At 37.9% G+C, this 18,757-nt stretch overlaps 1 protein-coding gene across 5 annotated transcripts in view; it reads left to right on the top strand.

The window, feature by feature from the left end:
* The window catches only part of BAZ1A (bromodomain adjacent to zinc finger domain 1A), a 62,064-nt gene that overhangs the window by 27,480 nt on the left and 15,827 nt on the right, over window positions 1-18,757 (top strand). For 3 of the 5 annotated variants that reach the window (XM_064148786.1, XM_064148792.1, XM_064148777.1), the window contains exons 6-19: window positions 296-430; window positions 1,302-1,404; window positions 3,430-3,596; window positions 4,121-4,216; window positions 5,419-5,557; window positions 5,998-6,144; window positions 8,438-8,533; window positions 8,662-8,886; window positions 9,486-9,651; window positions 9,915-10,028; window positions 11,421-11,545; window positions 13,253-13,861; window positions 16,751-16,914; window positions 17,090-17,244. In XM_064148786.1, coding sequence (XP_064004856.1) covers window positions 296-430; window positions 1,302-1,404; window positions 3,430-3,596; window positions 4,121-4,216; window positions 5,419-5,557; window positions 5,998-6,144; window positions 8,438-8,533; window positions 8,662-8,886; window positions 9,486-9,651; window positions 9,915-10,028; window positions 11,421-11,545; window positions 13,253-13,861; window positions 16,751-16,914; window positions 17,090-17,244 — 2,441 coding nt within the window. The remainder of the gene's footprint in view (window positions 1-295; window positions 431-1,301; window positions 1,405-3,429; window positions 3,597-4,120; window positions 4,217-5,418; window positions 5,558-5,997; window positions 6,145-8,437; window positions 8,534-8,661; window positions 8,887-9,485; window positions 9,652-9,914; window positions 10,029-11,420; window positions 11,546-13,252; window positions 13,862-16,750; window positions 16,915-17,089; window positions 17,245-18,757) is intronic. The other 2 variants (XM_064148808.1, XM_064148800.1) reach the window with 1 other exon arrangement.

Here is an 18,757-nt window from a genome sequence, read left to right as displayed (position 1 = left end):
ACTTGCCAGGAAGTCTCTGTCCAGTTGTGTTTTTTATAAGGCATCTAGAAATAAAATCTTGCCAGATGAGGATAACTATTTTCAGATATGTACTGCTCATTTTTTTATTCTCTTAGTGTTTTAACTCTGCACTTACACTGTTTCAGAGTTTTATTTTTTGTCTTAATAAACTAAGCAGTCATGAATCTAGTCTGTTTTATTGTCTTTTGTGTGTGCATTAATGATTGATTGATTATCTTACAGTTACAGAAAGGTAACAATTTCACAACTGTTTGTTTTAATCTTTCTTACTAAGGCAACATCAATTGCAAAGTATAATCTAGCAGAACAGAATTTCTCTTACTTCTTTCCTGACGACCCACCCACATTTGTCTTCAGTCCTGCAAGCAGACGGCGAGGGAGACCTCCAAAGCTGGCATCCACCAGTCTTGTAAGTAATGTTTTTAATTCTAGGGAACTAGAATTAAAAACTCCATTGGTGCTGTATGATGGACAAGGGTTGATGAACACAAATGGGAACACGGGAAGTTTCACTTGACATGAGGAAAAGCTTCTTTACTGTGTGGGTGATAGAATACTGGAACAGGTTGCCCAGAGAAGTTATGGAGTAGTCTTCTCTATAGAGACTTTCCAGACTCACCTGGATGTGTTCCTGTGTGGCCTGCCCTAGGTGATCCTGCTTCAGCAGGGGGACTGGACTCGATCTCCAGAGGTCACTTTCAACCCCTACCATTCTGTGGTTCCATGCTAACACATCAGCACAGTCTTTAAATTCTTTCATTGTCTCTGAGCTGTCAAAACAGTTGGAATTGGCTGGTGTTCTGTCTTTCTTCTTTGAGGCTGAGTTGAGATATATTTAGTTGCTATTAAAGTAGATTGTTTCATTGTTAAGCAATAATTGATAAATTATTTATCTGGTCCCTCCAAGAAGCTATCTTACCAGTGTATTGGAAAGAAACATAGAGTACTTATTAATCATTCCCAGAAGGACAAACTGCTAAAAAAATAATTTCTACTCAGTTATGTTACTTGCCTTCAGATACAGCTTATGGCTGTGTCACTTGCCTGTATGTAAACACTTAGTGCACTAAACTATAAAGAAGGATGGAAGAATAAGTTTTGAGTTTCTTCCCTCCCCCCATCAAATGACTGCTTAACATGTTTGTGAGGAAACTCTTACAGACTGTTTTTATTCTTGGTTTAGACAACTGTTGAAAATCTGGAAATATTTGCTGCTGGCCATTTCATTGTAACTGTTCTGTTCTTTCTTTTTCCCTCCACTCCTTTGAATTCTCTATCAGGAGCGTGAGATTACTGCTAAACAAAACATCCAAAGAAACAAAAGTAAAGTAACAAAGGAAAAGCCCAGATTCCAGAAGCAAAAAGATGATGTGCAGGCCATGGGTAAGTTGAGGTTTAGTTCTATGACTAGTAAAATAAGTTTTTACAAGTCTGAGAGCAGGCCATAAACTAGAGTATTTTGGGAATTGTACCTTTCAAAGGGAAAATGTACTAAGAGTACACTGTTGCAGCACTACTGTGAAGTGCTCCTTTAAGTAGTTGGAGCAGCTGTTTCTTGATTATTTTTTCTTTAATTTACTAAACTGGAGAAACATAGGAAGCTTGTGCCCAGCTGTGGTAATTTCTACCTCAAAGAGCAAAGTTAACCTTCTGCAGAAGTTTGGATTGTGAAGTCACCATATGTAAGTTTTACCAGCTGAAGTTACGCTAAAACATGAATGTGTGACACAAATCAACCTGCTGTATGAGGAAGATAGGTAAATGCAAAAACCTGCTGTATGAGGAAGATAGGTAAATGCAAAAACTACCTCAAAATTTAAAAGAATCGAAATTCTTTCTAAACCTGTAATCATCCCTAAGGAAATCTTGAGTCTTGCTGGAGGTGTCTGTGAGTAGATACTCAAGATACTTCTAAATGGTCTGCAAGATTGAGTACAGTATGTTTACACGGCTTTCTAATTCCAAGAATGCAAGTCACAAAGGAGACTTTCATTTCAGACTGATTAGTTCTGATTTCAAATGAAGTGAGGGGACCCATGTGCCTGTTAGGGGTTAAACTGCATGAAGTGATGCATCTTCTGAAGGAGACAAAGCTCAGACAAGATGTTCTTCTGGATTGCAAGCACTGATGTCCTTTTTAAGGAAAAGCCTTCATCTGGTTCCTACCTCTTGTTTCCATTATCATAAACTGTATTATTTCTAGATGGCAGGGACATCTAGAAATTATCTAGTTCAACATCTGCTTAAATAACTGCAGAGTTGTCTGGGGCTGCCCAGGACCTTTTCTTTGCAGGAGGCAGGGATTCGGGTTTAATGGGTTCCCTTAAACTTTGTGTGTCCACTTCGTTACATGACTAGCATCTATTTGTTTGTGTGCTAGTAACGACAGCACAGGTAATAGCTGATAAACATCAAAGCTTCTTCCTTTCTTGTGTGGCATTAACTACAGCTTTTATATGGCTAGTTAAGACACATTCTGGCTTAATTTAATCATGTGAAAAGGTAGCAAAATGCCAAGTACCTTAAAAACAACCGTCTCAGCATGTAGAGAACTGTGGGGGAGGATCAGCTTCACTGCTCATTTGTTGGGTTAGACACGTCGCTGCGATATGTAGTAGTTATCTGTAAAACCATCTTGTCCATTTTCAGAATTGTATAGGGAAGAAGTAGTGAAATATGTGCTCGGAAGTAAGGATCTCTTGATTTTCTTCACATTTGACTCTGGATTTGTTGTTTATTCAATTAAAATGGTAGACTCCCTGCCCCCTTTTGTTTGTGACAGACATCTGTCCATGGAAGGCAGAAATTTGTATCCTGCTGTTTTTCTGCAGACAACTCCAAAAGAATCTGAATCTTCTAAGGCAGTTACATTTATTACTAGTTAGACTTAAGATTAAACTGTGTAACACAAGCTTGCACAAATCCCACTGACATATGAAGTAGGTTTCAAGTGTGTTGACTTTTCAGTAATAATTAAATATTTAAAGTTCTTTACTGTCACAAGTATTTCATGGTTATAAGCCACACCTAACTGTAACATGGTTCTAGTAAGGAGTTGCTACTAAATATGTTACTGTAATCATATACATTTGGAGACAGTTCTCATCTTCATATGTCACTTGATAGGAAACAATAAACAAGTAATAAACACATATACCCAAACTCAGACAAATTCAACTATTACAGTGATTGACAGCCTTGTGAAACACGGATAATATGCAGGCTGAAATTCTGAGTCTTTAAAGAACTTTTAGGTCATTGAATTTCTGCTTGACATAGAAACAATTCAGTCTTCATAATTATTTTTTCATGTGGTAACTATAAACAAATCAGCTTATTTAGCACAGGTAAATAAAACATTTATAAAAGAAAAGTAATTTTGGTTTATTTGGATTTGTTCCCTCACAGCTTTTGAAAAAGCTAAGTTAAAACAAGAGAAGGCAAATGCTATGGAAGCTAAGAAAAAAGAGAAAGAAGATAAGGAAAAAAAGAGAGAAGAATTAAAGAAGATTGTGGAAGAAGAAAGGATGAAGAAGAAAGAGGAAAAAGAAAGACTCAAGATAGAAAAGGAAAAAGTAATCCATTTGCAGTTTTCATATGTGACAAGCAAAATGTCTTTCTAGTTTGTTTTTCAGTTGTCCATTACCTGTTTTCAGTTACAAGAAATGCACTTTAGAACCGTATGCAGTTATACAAGTATGAATTTATATTTCTGGATAATATTTGCTATATTATAATTTCAGTTCACAAAAGGTTAGTTTTGAACTTCCAAAGTAATTTGCTGAGTTGTTGGGGTGTTTTTTTATATATATATTTTAATATATATATATATAATGCATGACATATATTTGACTTCTTTCTCCACTTCAGTGTTAGAGATGCTACACTGCATGAAATTCACAGCATATGGAATAGTTGTGAGTTTCCTAATGGTTTCTTTTTGGTTAGAAATTGCTGAATAACATCTTGAACAAAATAATTTTGTATTAGTTAACTATGTTTTACTTTTCAGTGTGACTGAAATAAGTGATGCAGTTTCAGAACCTATAGTGGGATGATCTGTCCATGTTTTATAAACAATTATGACTGTCTGTTTCAGGAAAGAGAGAAACTGCGTGAAGAAAAAAGGAAGTATGTGGAATACCTGAAACAGTGGAGTAAGCCTAGAGAAGATATGGAATGTGATGATCTTAAGGTATGACTGACTTGGGAATAGCTCAGGCTCATCCTTCACAGGGTCCCCAAGCTAGATTCTCTAATACAGAGACAAATCTACATCTGATCTGAATGCTCGAGGTTGTGAATCACTTGCAGTCACGGTGATGCTAATGGCGTCATCTGCGTTTTCACCCTCCAGAAAAACATCACTGGCTGCTCTCAGTCTTAGATGCGTTTTTGAAGCACTGATCTTACCAAGAGGAGGGTATTATGCTTGCCTGGCTTTTCTGTTAAATACACAAGACAAGTGCACCTAGAATAAACCTGAGTTATTTAAAAGATTTGAGGAGCAGCCTGCCTGTGGGTGGATCTTCCTTCCTGCTCTAAATTCCAGTCTTGCGAAATATATGCAGTAGCTTACTATATCCTTCTGAAATCATAGTGTTTGGCATTCTACTCTTTAAGTTTGTAAACTACCACCTTGTAGAAAAGAGGCATCCTTCTAGAAATGGTTTTACTCTGCAAAACAATGCTAAATGAAGACAAATACTGAAAGGTTTCATCAGTATATCAATTTCAAAGTCAAATTCCATGCTAGACGCTGTTATCTGATTTGAAGATGGTGTCTCTGTAAAGTGGTCTTGTTACTTGATTACATCAGCTCCCTTTAAAATGTCTTCAGCTATCTTAACTGCCTTCCCGACACAAAACATAAATACCAGGACACTAGGTCACCAGAAGAAGTCTTGTGTATCCTAGTATTAGATGGGTGTGTTTTTCTGTGGATGTGTTGGGGGTTTGTTTGCTTCTCTTTGTAAGGGACAGTGAGTAACTTTTAAAGAATGGTGTTATTTTTGCTTGTCTGGACAGTTCCAGCAAACTTAAATTCAAAACTCTTGTGAAATAATAACAGGTTTAAAGGAATAATCATGACAGTTCATGTGTCTAACTTGTAGAGGATGTGAACTCCTGTAAACAAAGATGTGAAACAGTTTAACATCATGAGCATGAATAAACTCTTTATCTCCAAAGATGCATGTGTGAGTTGCATGCTCTTTGGTTTAAGTTAGTACTGCCAGAGATATTAGCATGATAATTGTGTCTTACAGAACTGTTTTCAGTAAGATGTCAAGAAACTCAACAGATAAACTCTTCAGAATGACAGACTGTTTGGTTTTAATGACTTGTGTCCTCTGCAGAAACCAAATACAATATTAAGTTCTCCCATTTGGATTACAGGAACTTCCCGTTCCAATGCCAGTGAAGACAAGACTGCCTCCTGAGATCTTTGGTGATGCTTTAATGGTTTTGGAGTTTTTATATGCTTTTGGTGAACTTTTTGATCTTCAAGATGAATTTCCTGAAGGAGTGACCTTAGGCAAGTTGTCATTTACGTGGGAAGGTGCCCCAGATTTGCACTGTCCCTTGTCCTACCAAACTGAATGTCTTAAGTGCACCGAAGTACCAGTGCTACAGAATTTTCTGTGCAGTTTTAATATGTCAGTGCTTACATGTGCATATCAGTTCAGTTTTCTCTTCATCGATTTCTGCAGTGTTTATAAACCCAAAATTTATTTCAGCGTAGAAGCTGTTAATTTACTTATTAAAATGCCTACTTGTACTTTTACTCTTGGAGTTATGTGTTAGGAAAAATGATGTTTCCTGGCAGCATCACCTTAAGAATATTTACAGTAAATTAAGGAAAAGTAACTTGATTATCATAGCTGAAAGGGAAAAGAAAAAATGTTTTCATTCTTCAGTACATAATTTCTTTCCAACTTTGCGGCAAAAGTGACGCTTCTTAAACTTTATTCACAGAAGTTTTAGAGGAAGCTCTTGTAGGAAATGACACTGAAGGCCCACTATGTGAATTGCTGTTTTTCTTCCTGACTGCCATCTTTCAGGCAATGGCCGAAGAGGAAGAGGAAGTGGCCAAAGATCAAATAGCTGATGCTGAGACCAAAGGTCAGATCTTTAATTTTACTGCTGAAAAACTGAAATGCCAAAGGAATTAACTTCAAAATGCATGTTTGATGGCATTCCTTTGTTTAACCTTGTCTAATTATGCATGGATATTGTATGTAAATGGACTTGTTTTTACTCTATCTGAAACTGAAGCTTTAAACTGGGCAGGTAGGATGAGGTGCTGGGTGGGGGGAACTGAGAAAAAGCAAGCTCATTGTTACTATGATTGTACCCAGCAAAGCATAATAAGCTTTTAACAGCACTACTTACGTCACAGAGGTGAAGGAAACTCATCTTCACATTCCTTTTCTTCCTGCAGCACTGGTAGATGTTTCTCCTGAGGGTCAGGAAAACAAAGCATTTTCTTAAATATCAGACATTGTCTGCAGGTATTTAAAAAAAAAATCTGGACCTAACTAGATCAAAACCTAAAATTCCTCAGTACAATTGTAATTGTCTTCGAAGATTTAGGAATATGGATCCACAACTCCTAGATACTTTTTGGTTTTGTTTTTTTTAAGTGAAGAATCTCACAGGCACTTTGTCTTTGGTCTTCACTCTGAGACTGAAGTCTCTTCTGTTTTCAGAAGTGTTTGGTACATGCTAACTACCAACCAGGAGGAAGGGCAGGATTTGTTCCAGTTTATGTGGTCCTGCGTTTATGGACTGCCGAATTTGCAGATCAGTTACAGAAGAAGCTTTAATCCTTCCTGCTAGTCTTTTGTTCATTATAGGTAGTATGAGAGCACTCCCTGTTTGAGGTCAAGTGAATCCTGTGGTTCTTCCATAAGACAGATGCAGGAGGTTACAGAAGGGTTGCTTGAATTGCTCCCTTGACTATACATTCTCGTGCTTATCATTTACGTCCCATCTGTAAAATACAAAACATGGTCAGTGTCTTCAGCAGTAGCTGCTGCTCTTGTTGATTGAATAAAGTTAAGATTTGGCACACTGTTAACAAATGTGGACTTCTATTTACTGTTAAATTTAACAGTTAAACTCTTCTCTTTTGACTAATGAGAGAATTGCTTGGGCAATATAATAAAGGCTCCTATTAACAGGTAATCATAACCAGGTATCTTAGATTCCTTATTACTCATAAGACTGACCAGAAAAAAATGTCATGTAACTTTGATACTTTTAATTTGACTATATGGGGCTGGCAACTACAAAAATCTGCTGGTTTTCTTCTAGGTTAGCAGAACTTTTACTTGAGCCTCTGAGCTTTCATTTCTGGTCCCTCTTGTTTAGAAATTTTCTTTCCTATAAAAGAATTACATGTTTTCAGTTTTATAGTACTGACTAACCAAACTAGTAGTGGTCAGCATTTTTGCTTGCTTAAGTTTGATAGAGTGTTTCTGCGATAGAAAACACCATAGGTGTGAGGCTTTAGTGTGTACAGTACTTTCTCAAATCCTGTTGCACAAATACAGTTAATTTTGTAGTAGCTGGGTGACAGATTTCAAACAACTTCAGTCTCCATACAAGTCTATCTTATGTTTGCTTTTTGATTGGTGTTAGTTTGGATTTGTAGCTCTTTATTGACTTGGTGACTTGAACTGTGTAATGATTTGGACATGAATAAATTTAAAATGTTGTGACAGCATTGAAGGCTGAAAAAATTCTGCCAACCCTCTGGAGAAATACCTGGAAGTGCTAAGGAAATAGGAATATTGCTGTTTCTCCCTTTCACTGGCCTGCTTCCCTAGCCAGTTCGCTGATTGGTGATGCTTCTGAAGTGCAGATGCTTGTTTTGGTGAAATCTTGTTTCATCATAATGCCCTAGTAGTTGTATTTGTGCAGAACAGCAAGGCTGTATGTAAGTTGTAAATTAAAAGTATGCAGTGAGTGGTGATAACCATTATCAAAATGTGTTGTTGGTTTGGATGGTCTTTCCTAGAAACAAAGTGATAGGAGAATCCTTTAAGGGAACAAAATACAGATGTTCTTGCGCTGTTGGTTTTGCTTTCAAGTGTGTTTATGGATAATTTTTGCTGCCTTTTATGTTGCCGTTGTGCATGTTTTGTGCATTGGGGCTGCTTAAACAGCTTACATCTAGGGAGAACAGCATATAGCATGTGATGCATGTCCTTAGCTTTTAGTTGGGCTTAGCTGCACTTAAAGATAAATGACTTTTGATTTGGATGTTGAATTGAGTTTTGATGATGTTTCTAAATATTGGCCCTCTTCTTGCTTTTCTGCAACTTAAAAACAAAAAATCTGGCTTGCTTTCCTCCCCTCCACAGTACAACGTTTTAATTTGCATTAGAATAAAGTGTTTATTTCCTTAAAGATTTAACAGAGGCTTTGGATGAAGATTCAGACCCCACAAAATCTGCACTGTCTGCAGTTGCAACTTTGGCAGCTGCATGGCCCCAGTTACACCAGGGTATGTGTGGGTTTCACTTCTCATTTTGTTACTCTTCTTACTTTGCTCTATATTTTAAAGCACATTTTTAATATTTGTATGCATGTAAACGTCTGTCAAAAGTAACTGTTCATTCTTTTCAACTGTAGGCTGCAATTTGAAAAACTTGGATCTTGATAGCTGCACTCTTTCTGAGATTCTCAGACTTCACATTCTAGCATCAGGTGCTGATATAACATCAGCCAATGCAAAATACCGTTACCAGAAACGAGGAGGGTTTGATACTACTGATGATGCTTGCATGGAGCTGAGATTAAGTAATCCTGGTCTCTTGAAGAAACTTTCAAGTACCTCAGTGTATGATTTGTTGCCAGGTAATAAAAGATAGTAGATGTTGGAAATTAATCGATTAGATTGCTCCTCAAGTGATTGATTTTTTAACTCCTTCAGGTCAGTGATGGTCAAAAGTTACTGTATCATAGAATCATTTAGATTGGAAAGCACCTCTGAAGGTCATCTGGACCAACACTTACCCTTATTTTCCAGATCCCACCAGATCAGAGGTTGCAGAGCTCATTACTTTGCAGTAGCTTAAAAAAGTCCCAAACGTTAAAAAAAGAGTGACTTACAGAAGGGGATCTCTGAGAGAACCATTTGAATATTTGACTGTGTCTCTGCTTTGTTGCCCTTCTTGTTTGGGTCTTTTTTCATTCAAGTTACAAGCAGAATTGCTATATACAATTCCTTTCTCTCGATTTTGAAGATAATACTGCATTTTAGTTCGTTCTGTGCTAAAAGATAATAAATAAAAAATGAAGGCTTGTGTCTCTGAGCAGGGCAGGTATTGCCTCTTTTCAGGTGCAACTGGTGCATTACAAATGTTGGGTTTTTTCTTGAGTATGGAGCATGTAAGAATGAGACTTACATATCAGTTGCATAATGGAATATAAAAATTGGTCTGAAATTTTATTAGGAGAAAAGATGAAGATCCTTCATGCGCTCTGTGGAAAACTCCTGACTCTCGTCTCTACTCGAGATTTCATTGAGGACTCTGTAGATGTGTTACGACAGGCAAAGCAGGAGTTCAGAGAGTTAAAGGCAGAACAGCATCGCAAAGAACGAGAGGCAGCAGCAGCAAGGTAACACTAGGGTACAGAAAGATAAATTGTTGCTACCAATCAGATCAATTCCTCTGATACTACCCCTCTGATATGAGGGGCAATAGCAGTGATTGTGGCTTATGTCAGTCTCTTGAGACCCTAGACAGGCTTTGTGCTAAGCATTTTCCTTTCCTATGTTACTAGCATTTTCAGAGGATGCTGGAGTATAAAGGAACAAAGATGTGGCTGGATCAGAGATCAGATTAACTGCAACTGCTTTTCTGTATTCTTCTTACTATTAGGATTCGTAAGAGGAAAGAAGAAAGGTTGAAAGAACAAGAGTTAAAAATGAAAGAGAAACAAGAAAAGCTGAAGGAAGAGGAGCAAAGAAATCCCATTGTAGAAGTATCTGTTGGGTATGATGCATAGAATTACTGTATCTGTTTGATACAGCACACTTCAGTTATGTCACCAGACCTTAGCTTTGTGTCGACTTCATCATATACAAAGGTTTATTTTAATTCAGGTGTATAGCCCTTAGTGCTGATCTTAATATTTCTTCCTAGTTCTCTAAAATTGTTTCATGAAAGTGATTTTATTTTTAAAATCAACTTCTATTGTAATTCTTTGGAAAGCTTGACAGTTTTACCTACTGACAAGAGAAAATTGGAAAATCTGGTTTATATTTTTTGCATTACTTTTTGTCTTGTACTGATTTCATATCTAAGAATATGAAATCAGTTTCATAGGAATCAGTCAGTTGATGAATCAGTTGTAATAGCACTTTTGAACAAACACTGTGCTATCCCAGGTGATTTTCATGAAGACAAAGCTTTTTGTTCTATTAATAAAACTGTATGGTTTCAGGTGGTAAGATTCATGCACATGCAGCTGTCTATGATTCCAGGAACAAAAAAACAAAGGCAAAGTCTATATACAACACTGTATATTAACCTGCTTGAGGAAGGGAGTTAGTTAAATAAATCTGCGTGCAAAAGGTGAGCTTGGGCCACAGACAGATTTCGCCTATGTTTTTAAAACCATAACTGGAAAACAAAACAACAACAAAATCAAAACTAACCACACAACAATTAAAAAAAAAAAATCCAAACAAACAACAAAGGGGAAAAAAAAACCCAACCCAAAAAACCCAACCCACAAAGCCCAACCAAAAAAAAAAAACTAAAACTAGTGAACAAGAGCCAGACACATGCACCAAAAAAATCCCCAGAAACAGCTCCAAATTGGGGAAAAAAGACAACAACAATTAAAAACCCAAATACAAACCAAACCATGTTATCCTCTTGATGGTTGCATGTAGTTGGGTAGGGTTTTAATTATATCTTAGGTGTATTTTCAGGGGTCGATAAGTTAAAAATATGTGATAAGTATTTTATAAAATAACATATCCATTGTCAGGAGGAAACTTTTTTCCCCTTGGTCATTAAAGAAAAAAAAAATACAGCTCAGTAGAACTGCACTAAGATGTCTCCAGGAAAGATCTAGTAATGCTTTTTGAGTGAAAGAGTGAATAGCAGGTTTTAATCTTTAATATTGGACTTTCAGTTTATAGTTCAGTGGGATTCTTCTGAGCTTTAATATATTTTATGACTTAAAGTTTACTGTTAAAAAGCACTATAAGCCTTTGATAAGCTTAAATACTTCTGATGGGTGAAAATAACATTGTGGTGAAGACATCATATGCTGTTGTGATATTGTGGAGTGGTTTGATTATTTTTTTAATTCCATCCAGCTTTTAATATGTGGTTAATCAGCAAGTCATCATTTGTTCATTTTATTTGTGTCAGGGAGGAGGAAAGGGAAGACCTTGATACTAGTACAGAGAGCAAAGAAATTGAACGTAAAGAGCAGGACATAGACACAGTGACAGAGGATGAAGAAGAAGTGGGACCAAACAAAAAAAGAGGAAGAGGTAATGATATAATGTTTTTATTTGTGTACATGTATGCACATGCATCAGGAAGATCTTTGTGTTTACTATGAACTCTTATGTAGTATCAATCTTTTCCTGTGAATTTTAGAAGGAAAATGGGGGGAGGAACCCACCCCACCAAACATGGTCGTAATAGGTTATTGAGCTGGCCTAATGTGATTCAGATAGGTGTTCTTTCACACTTCACTTCATCTTGCCTTCCATACTTGCTTCCTGGATTATTCTTTTGTCTAAGTGAAACCTTGGACTGTTGTTTGACAAACCATTACCGTAGCCATCTAAGGAGAGGCCGTGAGGATCATCGGAGGGCTGGAGCACCTCTGCTGCATAGACAGACTGTGAGGGCTGGGGACATTCAGCCTGGGGAAGAGAAGGGAGACCTTAGAGCAGCCTTCCAGTACCTGAGGGGGACTATAGGAGAGTTGTGTCCAGAGAAGGGCAACAAAGCTGGTGAGGGGCCTGGAGCACAAATCCTATGAGGAGAGGTTGAGGGAGCTGGGCCTGTTTAGCCTGGAGAAGAGGAGGCTCAGGGGTGATCTTATTACTGTCTACAACTACCTGAAGGGGCATTGTAGCCAGGTGGGGGGTGGCCTCTTCTCCCAGGTAACCAGCAATAGAACAAGGGGACACAGTCTCAAGTTGTGCCAGGGTAGGTATAGGCTGGATATTAGGAAGAAGTTCTTCACAGAGAGAGTGATTTCCCATTGGAATGGGCTGCCCAGGGAGGTGGTGGAGGCACCGTCCCTGGGGGTCTTCAAGAAAAGCCTAGATGAGGCACTTAGTGCCATGGTCTAGTTGACTGGATAGGGCTGGGTGCTAGGTTGGACTGGATGATCTTGGAGGTCTCTTCCAACCTGGTTGATTCTATGATTCTATGTGGAGGGACTTGTTAAAAAGGCACTGAGTGACAGGATGAGGGATAATGGCTTCAAACCAGATTCAGATGAGACATTAGGAAGAAATTGTTACCGTAATGGTGGTGGGGTGCTGGAAGAGGTTGCTCAGAGTTGTTGAAGCTTCAGGCTTGGGAAACTCTTTATAGTGATAGTGGTGAGACACTGGAACAGTTTACCCAGGAAGGTCATGGATGCCCCCTCCTTCGAGGTGTTTCAAGCAGGTTGAGTAGGGCCTTGAGCAGCCTGGTGTCCCTACCTGTGTCAGGGAAGTTGGGACTAGATTATATTTGAGGTCTTTTCCAACCCAAACCATTCTGCAATAGTGTGGTTATGAGTAGCACACTTAAAGAAGGGTATAGTTTGGTTTTGATTCTTTTTGTTAGAAATCTGCAGAACCAGCAGGTATTGAATTTCCTCAGTAGGGTGTGAGTAGGAGGTGTGGTGTGGCAAACAGCACAGCCTGCTATTTGTGACTAAACATAGACACCACCACAGGAGTTGATGACTTTGGGCTGCTACCTCATCTGTCTTTGTTTCGTGAAGTTTTTATGCTAGTGTCTGTGCCAGTGAAAGACCTGGATGATTGTAGACTTAAGATTACAGACTTGCACTGTTCCTTGGGGTTGCCTGGGACAGAAATTCAGACCATTCAGTAAGACTGTTTCTTGATTGAGCTGGTGGTCCTTGACAGTGTAAGTTTAGTTAATCAGAAAGGGACAGAACCAAACTCTGCCCTTTACTTGAACTTTTAAAAGTGTGTTGCTATCATTTTTCTTTCTTTAACTTTCAGGAAGGAGAGGGCAAAATGGATATAAAGAATTTACAAGACAAGAAGAGACCACTTGCGAAAAGAGCGAACCCCTTACTGCTGAAGATGAAGAAGCTTTAAAACAGGAGCAACAAAAGAAAGAGAAGGAACTGTTAGAAAAGATTCAGAATGCAACAGCCTGCACAAATATCACCCCCTTAGGTCGCGACCGTCTGTACCGACGCTACTGGATTTTCCCCTCTGTTCCTGGATTGTTTATAGAAGAGGACTATTCTGGTCTCACAGAAGACATGTTGTTGCCTCGAACCTCTTCCTTTCAGAGTAGTGTACAGTCTTGCACAGATGAACCTCAGGTATTCAGTAAAACTGGAGAGTCTTTGAAATCCTCTGAATCTACCTCCAATATTGACCAGGATTCACACAGCAGTGTTGTGGTAGAGGTGCCAAGGCCAGTCTATAAACCAAACCGGTGGTGCTTTTACAACTCTCGGGAACAACTGGACCAACTCCTAGAGGCTCTCAATTCCCGAGGACACAGGGAGAGTGCCTTAAAAGAAACTCTTTTACAAGAGAAAAGCAGAATATATGAACAACTAAGCAGTTTCCCTGTGGAAAAATTCCATATTCCAGGTAAATGAACAGTTCTGATCTTCATTTACTACCACAGCTGTTACTTCTAATTCTCTTAATTGCAATTCCTCAGAAATAAGAATCATCCTTAAGCCTTGTTTCACTCTGTGGAAAACAGAGTGGGTTTTTTACCCTTCCTTTTTTCTTGACTCTTTTTTTTGGGTTTGCTTTGTTTTTTGTTTGCTTGTTTTCCCCCCTCTTTCTGATGGTGCTTTATGGTGTTTTTCTGTTTCATGCTAAAATCCCCACATTGTCCTGTTAATTCAGTGCTCAGTAAAACAAGATTTGCTTTTAAACAAACTTACTGAGGAAGCAATTTGAGCTTGGGAAAAGATTAACAAGGGAGTAAAGATTTAATATCTTCCGCAAGTAAATCATAGGACACAAGATGATCAGTACTTATTTCCAGTATGATGAAAGGAGACACAAGATATGATAGTGGAGAAAGAAACCTCACAAAAGAAGGTGATTACTATTACCTCGATTTTTGTTGAGTAGGACATGTTCTTTCATAGCACTGTAATGCATAAAATTATTCAAGTAGGCTTTATGGGCCTATGGTGAATGAGGGAATGATAGCATATTGTAGGGTCATCCTAAAACCTCTAAGAGGGAAAAAATGGCATAGCTATTTTGGTTGTTATGTGGGCTAACATGAAAGTGCATTCTGTGATATTACTGTTTTCTGGGCTTTTTTCCTCCTTTTGGTAGATGCTTTTTACAGGAGGAGACTTCTGCAGAACGATATTGTTTTTATAGATAACAAAATGCAGGAGTGTACTTAAAACCATCCTGGACCTAGGGTTGAGGGTGGTTTTTGTTTTCTTCAGCTTTTCTCCCAGACAGGTATTTTGCTGTTTATTGAGAAGGCATTAGCTCAAGTCACTGATTAAAATATTGCATGCATAAGTTTACAGCTCTCCTATTTGTGGCCTGTAGTGACAGGACATGGGGCAATGACTTGAAACTAGAGAAGAGCAGATTTAGATTGGGTGCTAGGAACAGGCACTTTACCATGCGGGTGGTGGAACACTGGAACAGGTTGCCCAAGGAAGTAGTTGAGGTGCTATCCTTGGAGATATTCAAAGTCAGGTCAACTAGCCTGATCTAGTTGAGAGTACCCCTGCTGACTGCAGAGAGCGTTGGACTGCATAATCTTTGGAGGTCCCTTCCAACCCAAACCGTTCTATGATTCTGCATTGGTGCATAGAGGATGTTACCATGAAAACATCAAATACTGCCGAATCTGTAACTGATCTCCCATTTCTTTTGGTGGAAGCTAGCACATGGCAGAGTTTCTTGATAGTAATTAAGCTTTGTTTGGAGGTCTTAAGGGTATATTTGTGTGTTTTGGTGATTTTTGTTACATGTTTTATGTGTTGTTCCTCATTTGACAACTTGCTGCACCTACATTACCTACATCTGTTTTTTTATTTGTTGCTTTCTGCCCTGAAGCAATTGATTTCCACAGTCACAGATCCTTCTTCTCTTTCTATATGAGAAATATAGAATAACTTTGATTTTTTTTTTAAATTTAGTTAAAAGTCCAGAAAAGCAGCTTTGAACTTGACTACAACAGAGATAAATTCAAATGCTTCCTGTGTGTGATAAGCAGTAATAAGTGGCCATCTATAGCTGTCCTTTGGAGGGACTGTTGCTGCCATGTTGCCTTAGCTTAAGTGACTTCAGGACAAGTGAGAACTTGCTCTTGCTCTGTAGGCTGCTCATGTCCCTTTTCTAATTCCCACTGAAAAGAGCCTGGAAACAACTGATATGTGCAATTGGTTTTATTCTGGTTTCCATTAACTTTTCCTCATCAATTATTTGCAAGCTATTTGCTACTGTTTGAGTTCTGCTTCGATAAAAACATTTCTTTCAAACCAGAGGGACATTTCCCACATCCAGACATCAGAGTATGATAGTATACACTTCAAGAATATTTGTATAGTTACTTTCAGTACAGAATGCTTTTCCCACAGTTGAAAGTGGCCTAGAAATGTATCCTGTGCTTCCTTAACAACAGATTCATGGTAATTTTTGATTAAGTATTTCCAAGTTCTTGCATATACCTCTTCACACTGTACTGGTGGAATGGAAGGTAAATCCTGTGGATGGAAATGTCTGCCACCTACACAGATCTGCAAGGAGCTGCGCATGCTTTCAGATCTTTCCTGTGGATTTTAAGCTTCTGCATAAATTTTCATTTCTCTTATGAAAAGATTTTTGCTTGACAGCACATCATCAGCTCTTCCTTTCTCTTTCATAAATGATCTTGCTGTCTTATTCCTGGATTTCCCCACCTTTTAATTAAGAACACAGTCAGTCTAGTCTTTGCCTGTGTCTCGTTACCTGTATCTGTTTGGTTTGTTGTAAACTTGAATCTTTAAAAGATTATATATTGTTCTGATAGTCTGTTGGGGGGGGGTTTTTGTTGGTTTTTTTTTTCAATTGTCAGGCTCACATGCAGATTTTAAATGTTTTTATGATAAACATCTACATAGGAAAAAAAACCTGAGGAGTTCTCCTGTGAAGTAAAGGTCATCACATATTAGAAATGAAATTTCATTATTTTTTCTCTTGTGCTTCTGTTTTTCCTCCTTGCATTTATAGCAGAGATAGCATTTTAAAACAAAAGAATTGTTTGTAAATTAAGAAGAAATTCTAATCCCATGTATTGGAAGAAGCAGATTCTAGTCTGTAGGTCTTCCCTTAAAAGTATACTCGGTTGTATTGGATGCCTTAATTGAGGTGGAGATTTTGGTGTTGGCAACTGTTGCTACAGGAAAGGCGTTTTGCCCACGTGTTTTTAGTTTGTTCTACTCTATACTGCTGTTGCTCCTTCCACCAGCAGCAAAATCCTCCAACGTGAAGTTACTTGGTATTTTGCAGACAAACCTCAAGGTGAAACCAGACCTCCTTCAGGAAGGGGAAGGATGCAGAATGCTCATGATGGATCTCATGTATCTGCAGAGAAGCAGCTTGAACTGAGACTAAGAGACTTTCTTTTGGACATTGAAGACAGGATCTACCAAGGAACACTGGGGGCTATTAAGGTATTTGAGTTGTAGAATGCCTAGTGGTGCCACCGAGTCTGTAAATTCAAAGAGAAGTCTTACCTGCTGTGGATTTTACAGAGAGCATAATTAAATTAAATGTAGGCAGTAATTGGCACTGAAAGTTTGTGGCCTTGGATTCTTCAGAAACTTCAGATTTGTATGTTTGCTTTAGGTTACAGACAGACAGTCTTGGAGAGCAGCCTTAGAACATGGGCGGTATGAATTTCTGAATGATGAGAACAAAGAAAATGGTCTAATTAAAACTGTGAATGAAGAATCTGAAGAAATGGAAACTGATGAGCAAGATAAGTTTATTGCAAAAGACAGGTAAGAGCAATGGTTTACATAATGGCTCTTCCCTGTGAGCTTTTGCAGCAGTGCTCTGGCTGTTCTTTAACCTTCAAATTGTTCTTACCCTCACATTCCTCAGTATTTTAAATGTATTTCAGGTGTAGAATGTGAACTTCTTTTGCATTGGTGTGTTGATTGTGTTGGGTAGTTTTAACAACTTATACTATTAGATTACTCATGTTGATTACCAAGTAAGGAATAAAAGAAATTATTTTAAAATAAATCTGGCAATTTCAGGTTTGTTTTTTTCAGGAGGAGAAAAAAAAAACAACCAAAAACCCTAAACAAAACAATAAACTAACCAAACAATAAAAAAAAACCAAACCCAACACTTTGTGGAAAGAGTAGGAGTGTTTAAAAGAGAAAATAGTTAAGTAACAAATTACTGGTTGAGCTGGGCAGTTTAACTCTTAGGAGTCAATAAGAACAATCAGTGCAACAGGCCTTGGTCTGGATTACCCTTTAGCACTGCTGCAAAACAGATATAATCTAATACCTTTCAAAGTGACTGTCCTTCTGTAGAGCAAGCTGCAACATGTAAGAGAGAGAAAACCTCAAAGAGTAACTGTAAAAGTGTTTTATTGTTCTTTGTTCCTTAAACCATTTGTGACAGACATGGGACTCTATGTGGATGTTTGTTGTAAATATAAATTGTGAAGAATTCTAAATATTTAATCCTAAAAAGCTCCATACTTCTTGGAAAGTTCTGCACTGATTTATTTAATACATATAAAAATGTATGTCTTGATAGAATGTAAATATTGACATGTTATGGGGGGGGAAAGATTCATCAGAGGTAGTCCTTGTATGAAAATACAGTTCGTGGGTATTCTGGGAGGTTTTCTGCAATTAGACCTTGAGAGTTGTGTTTCTGGGTTGGAATCTTGAATGCTGGATGTAGGAATTTAAATTTAAGGTTTTTCCCCTTTTTGTTTCCATTTGCTGAATCAGTATTTTCATGTAAGACTGCCCTTCAGGTCTGAGTTCTCTCATTGTGTGCAAAACAGATAATAGGCTCATCCTTCTTTATATTAATGACACAATTGACAGACATTGGCTTCCTGAAAAAAAAAAACTGCCATAGAAAAATTACACTTTTAATTAAGAAGCTAAAATTTGCCTCTGGTTCTCTTGGGCAGTTTGTCCATTGCAAACTCTCAATTCCAATGCAAGAGCTTTTAGTTTCTTTATTCTTTTTCCATGTGACCCTGTCAAAGTTTCTGAGTAAAGTCAACTCTAATAATGTCTTGCATGTTAAACCAGAGGCTATTGGATTCTGAAATCATGTGACAGATTGCTTTTGATACTGGTCTTTTTAATCCACCCCAGAGCGAATGACATCTCATTAAGATCTGGGAATTTGACTAATGGAATGTAAACAACTGTGCAGCTTTTTCCTGTTTGCTTTCAGGATCTCAAAATGTGTGTGACTGCAAAATATAACAAACAGCTTTTAAATGTGGAAAAAAACAGGGACAACCGAAAGCAT

The sequence above is a fragment of the Pogoniulus pusillus genome, chromosome 1 (assembly GCF_015220805.1).
Source record: "Pogoniulus pusillus isolate bPogPus1 chromosome 1, bPogPus1.pri, whole genome shotgun sequence".
Taxonomy (NCBI): Eukaryota; Metazoa; Chordata; class Aves; order Piciformes; family Lybiidae; genus Pogoniulus; species Pogoniulus pusillus.
The sequence above is the reverse complement of the archived record's forward strand: the minus strand, read 5'-3'. Positions and strand labels throughout refer to the sequence as shown.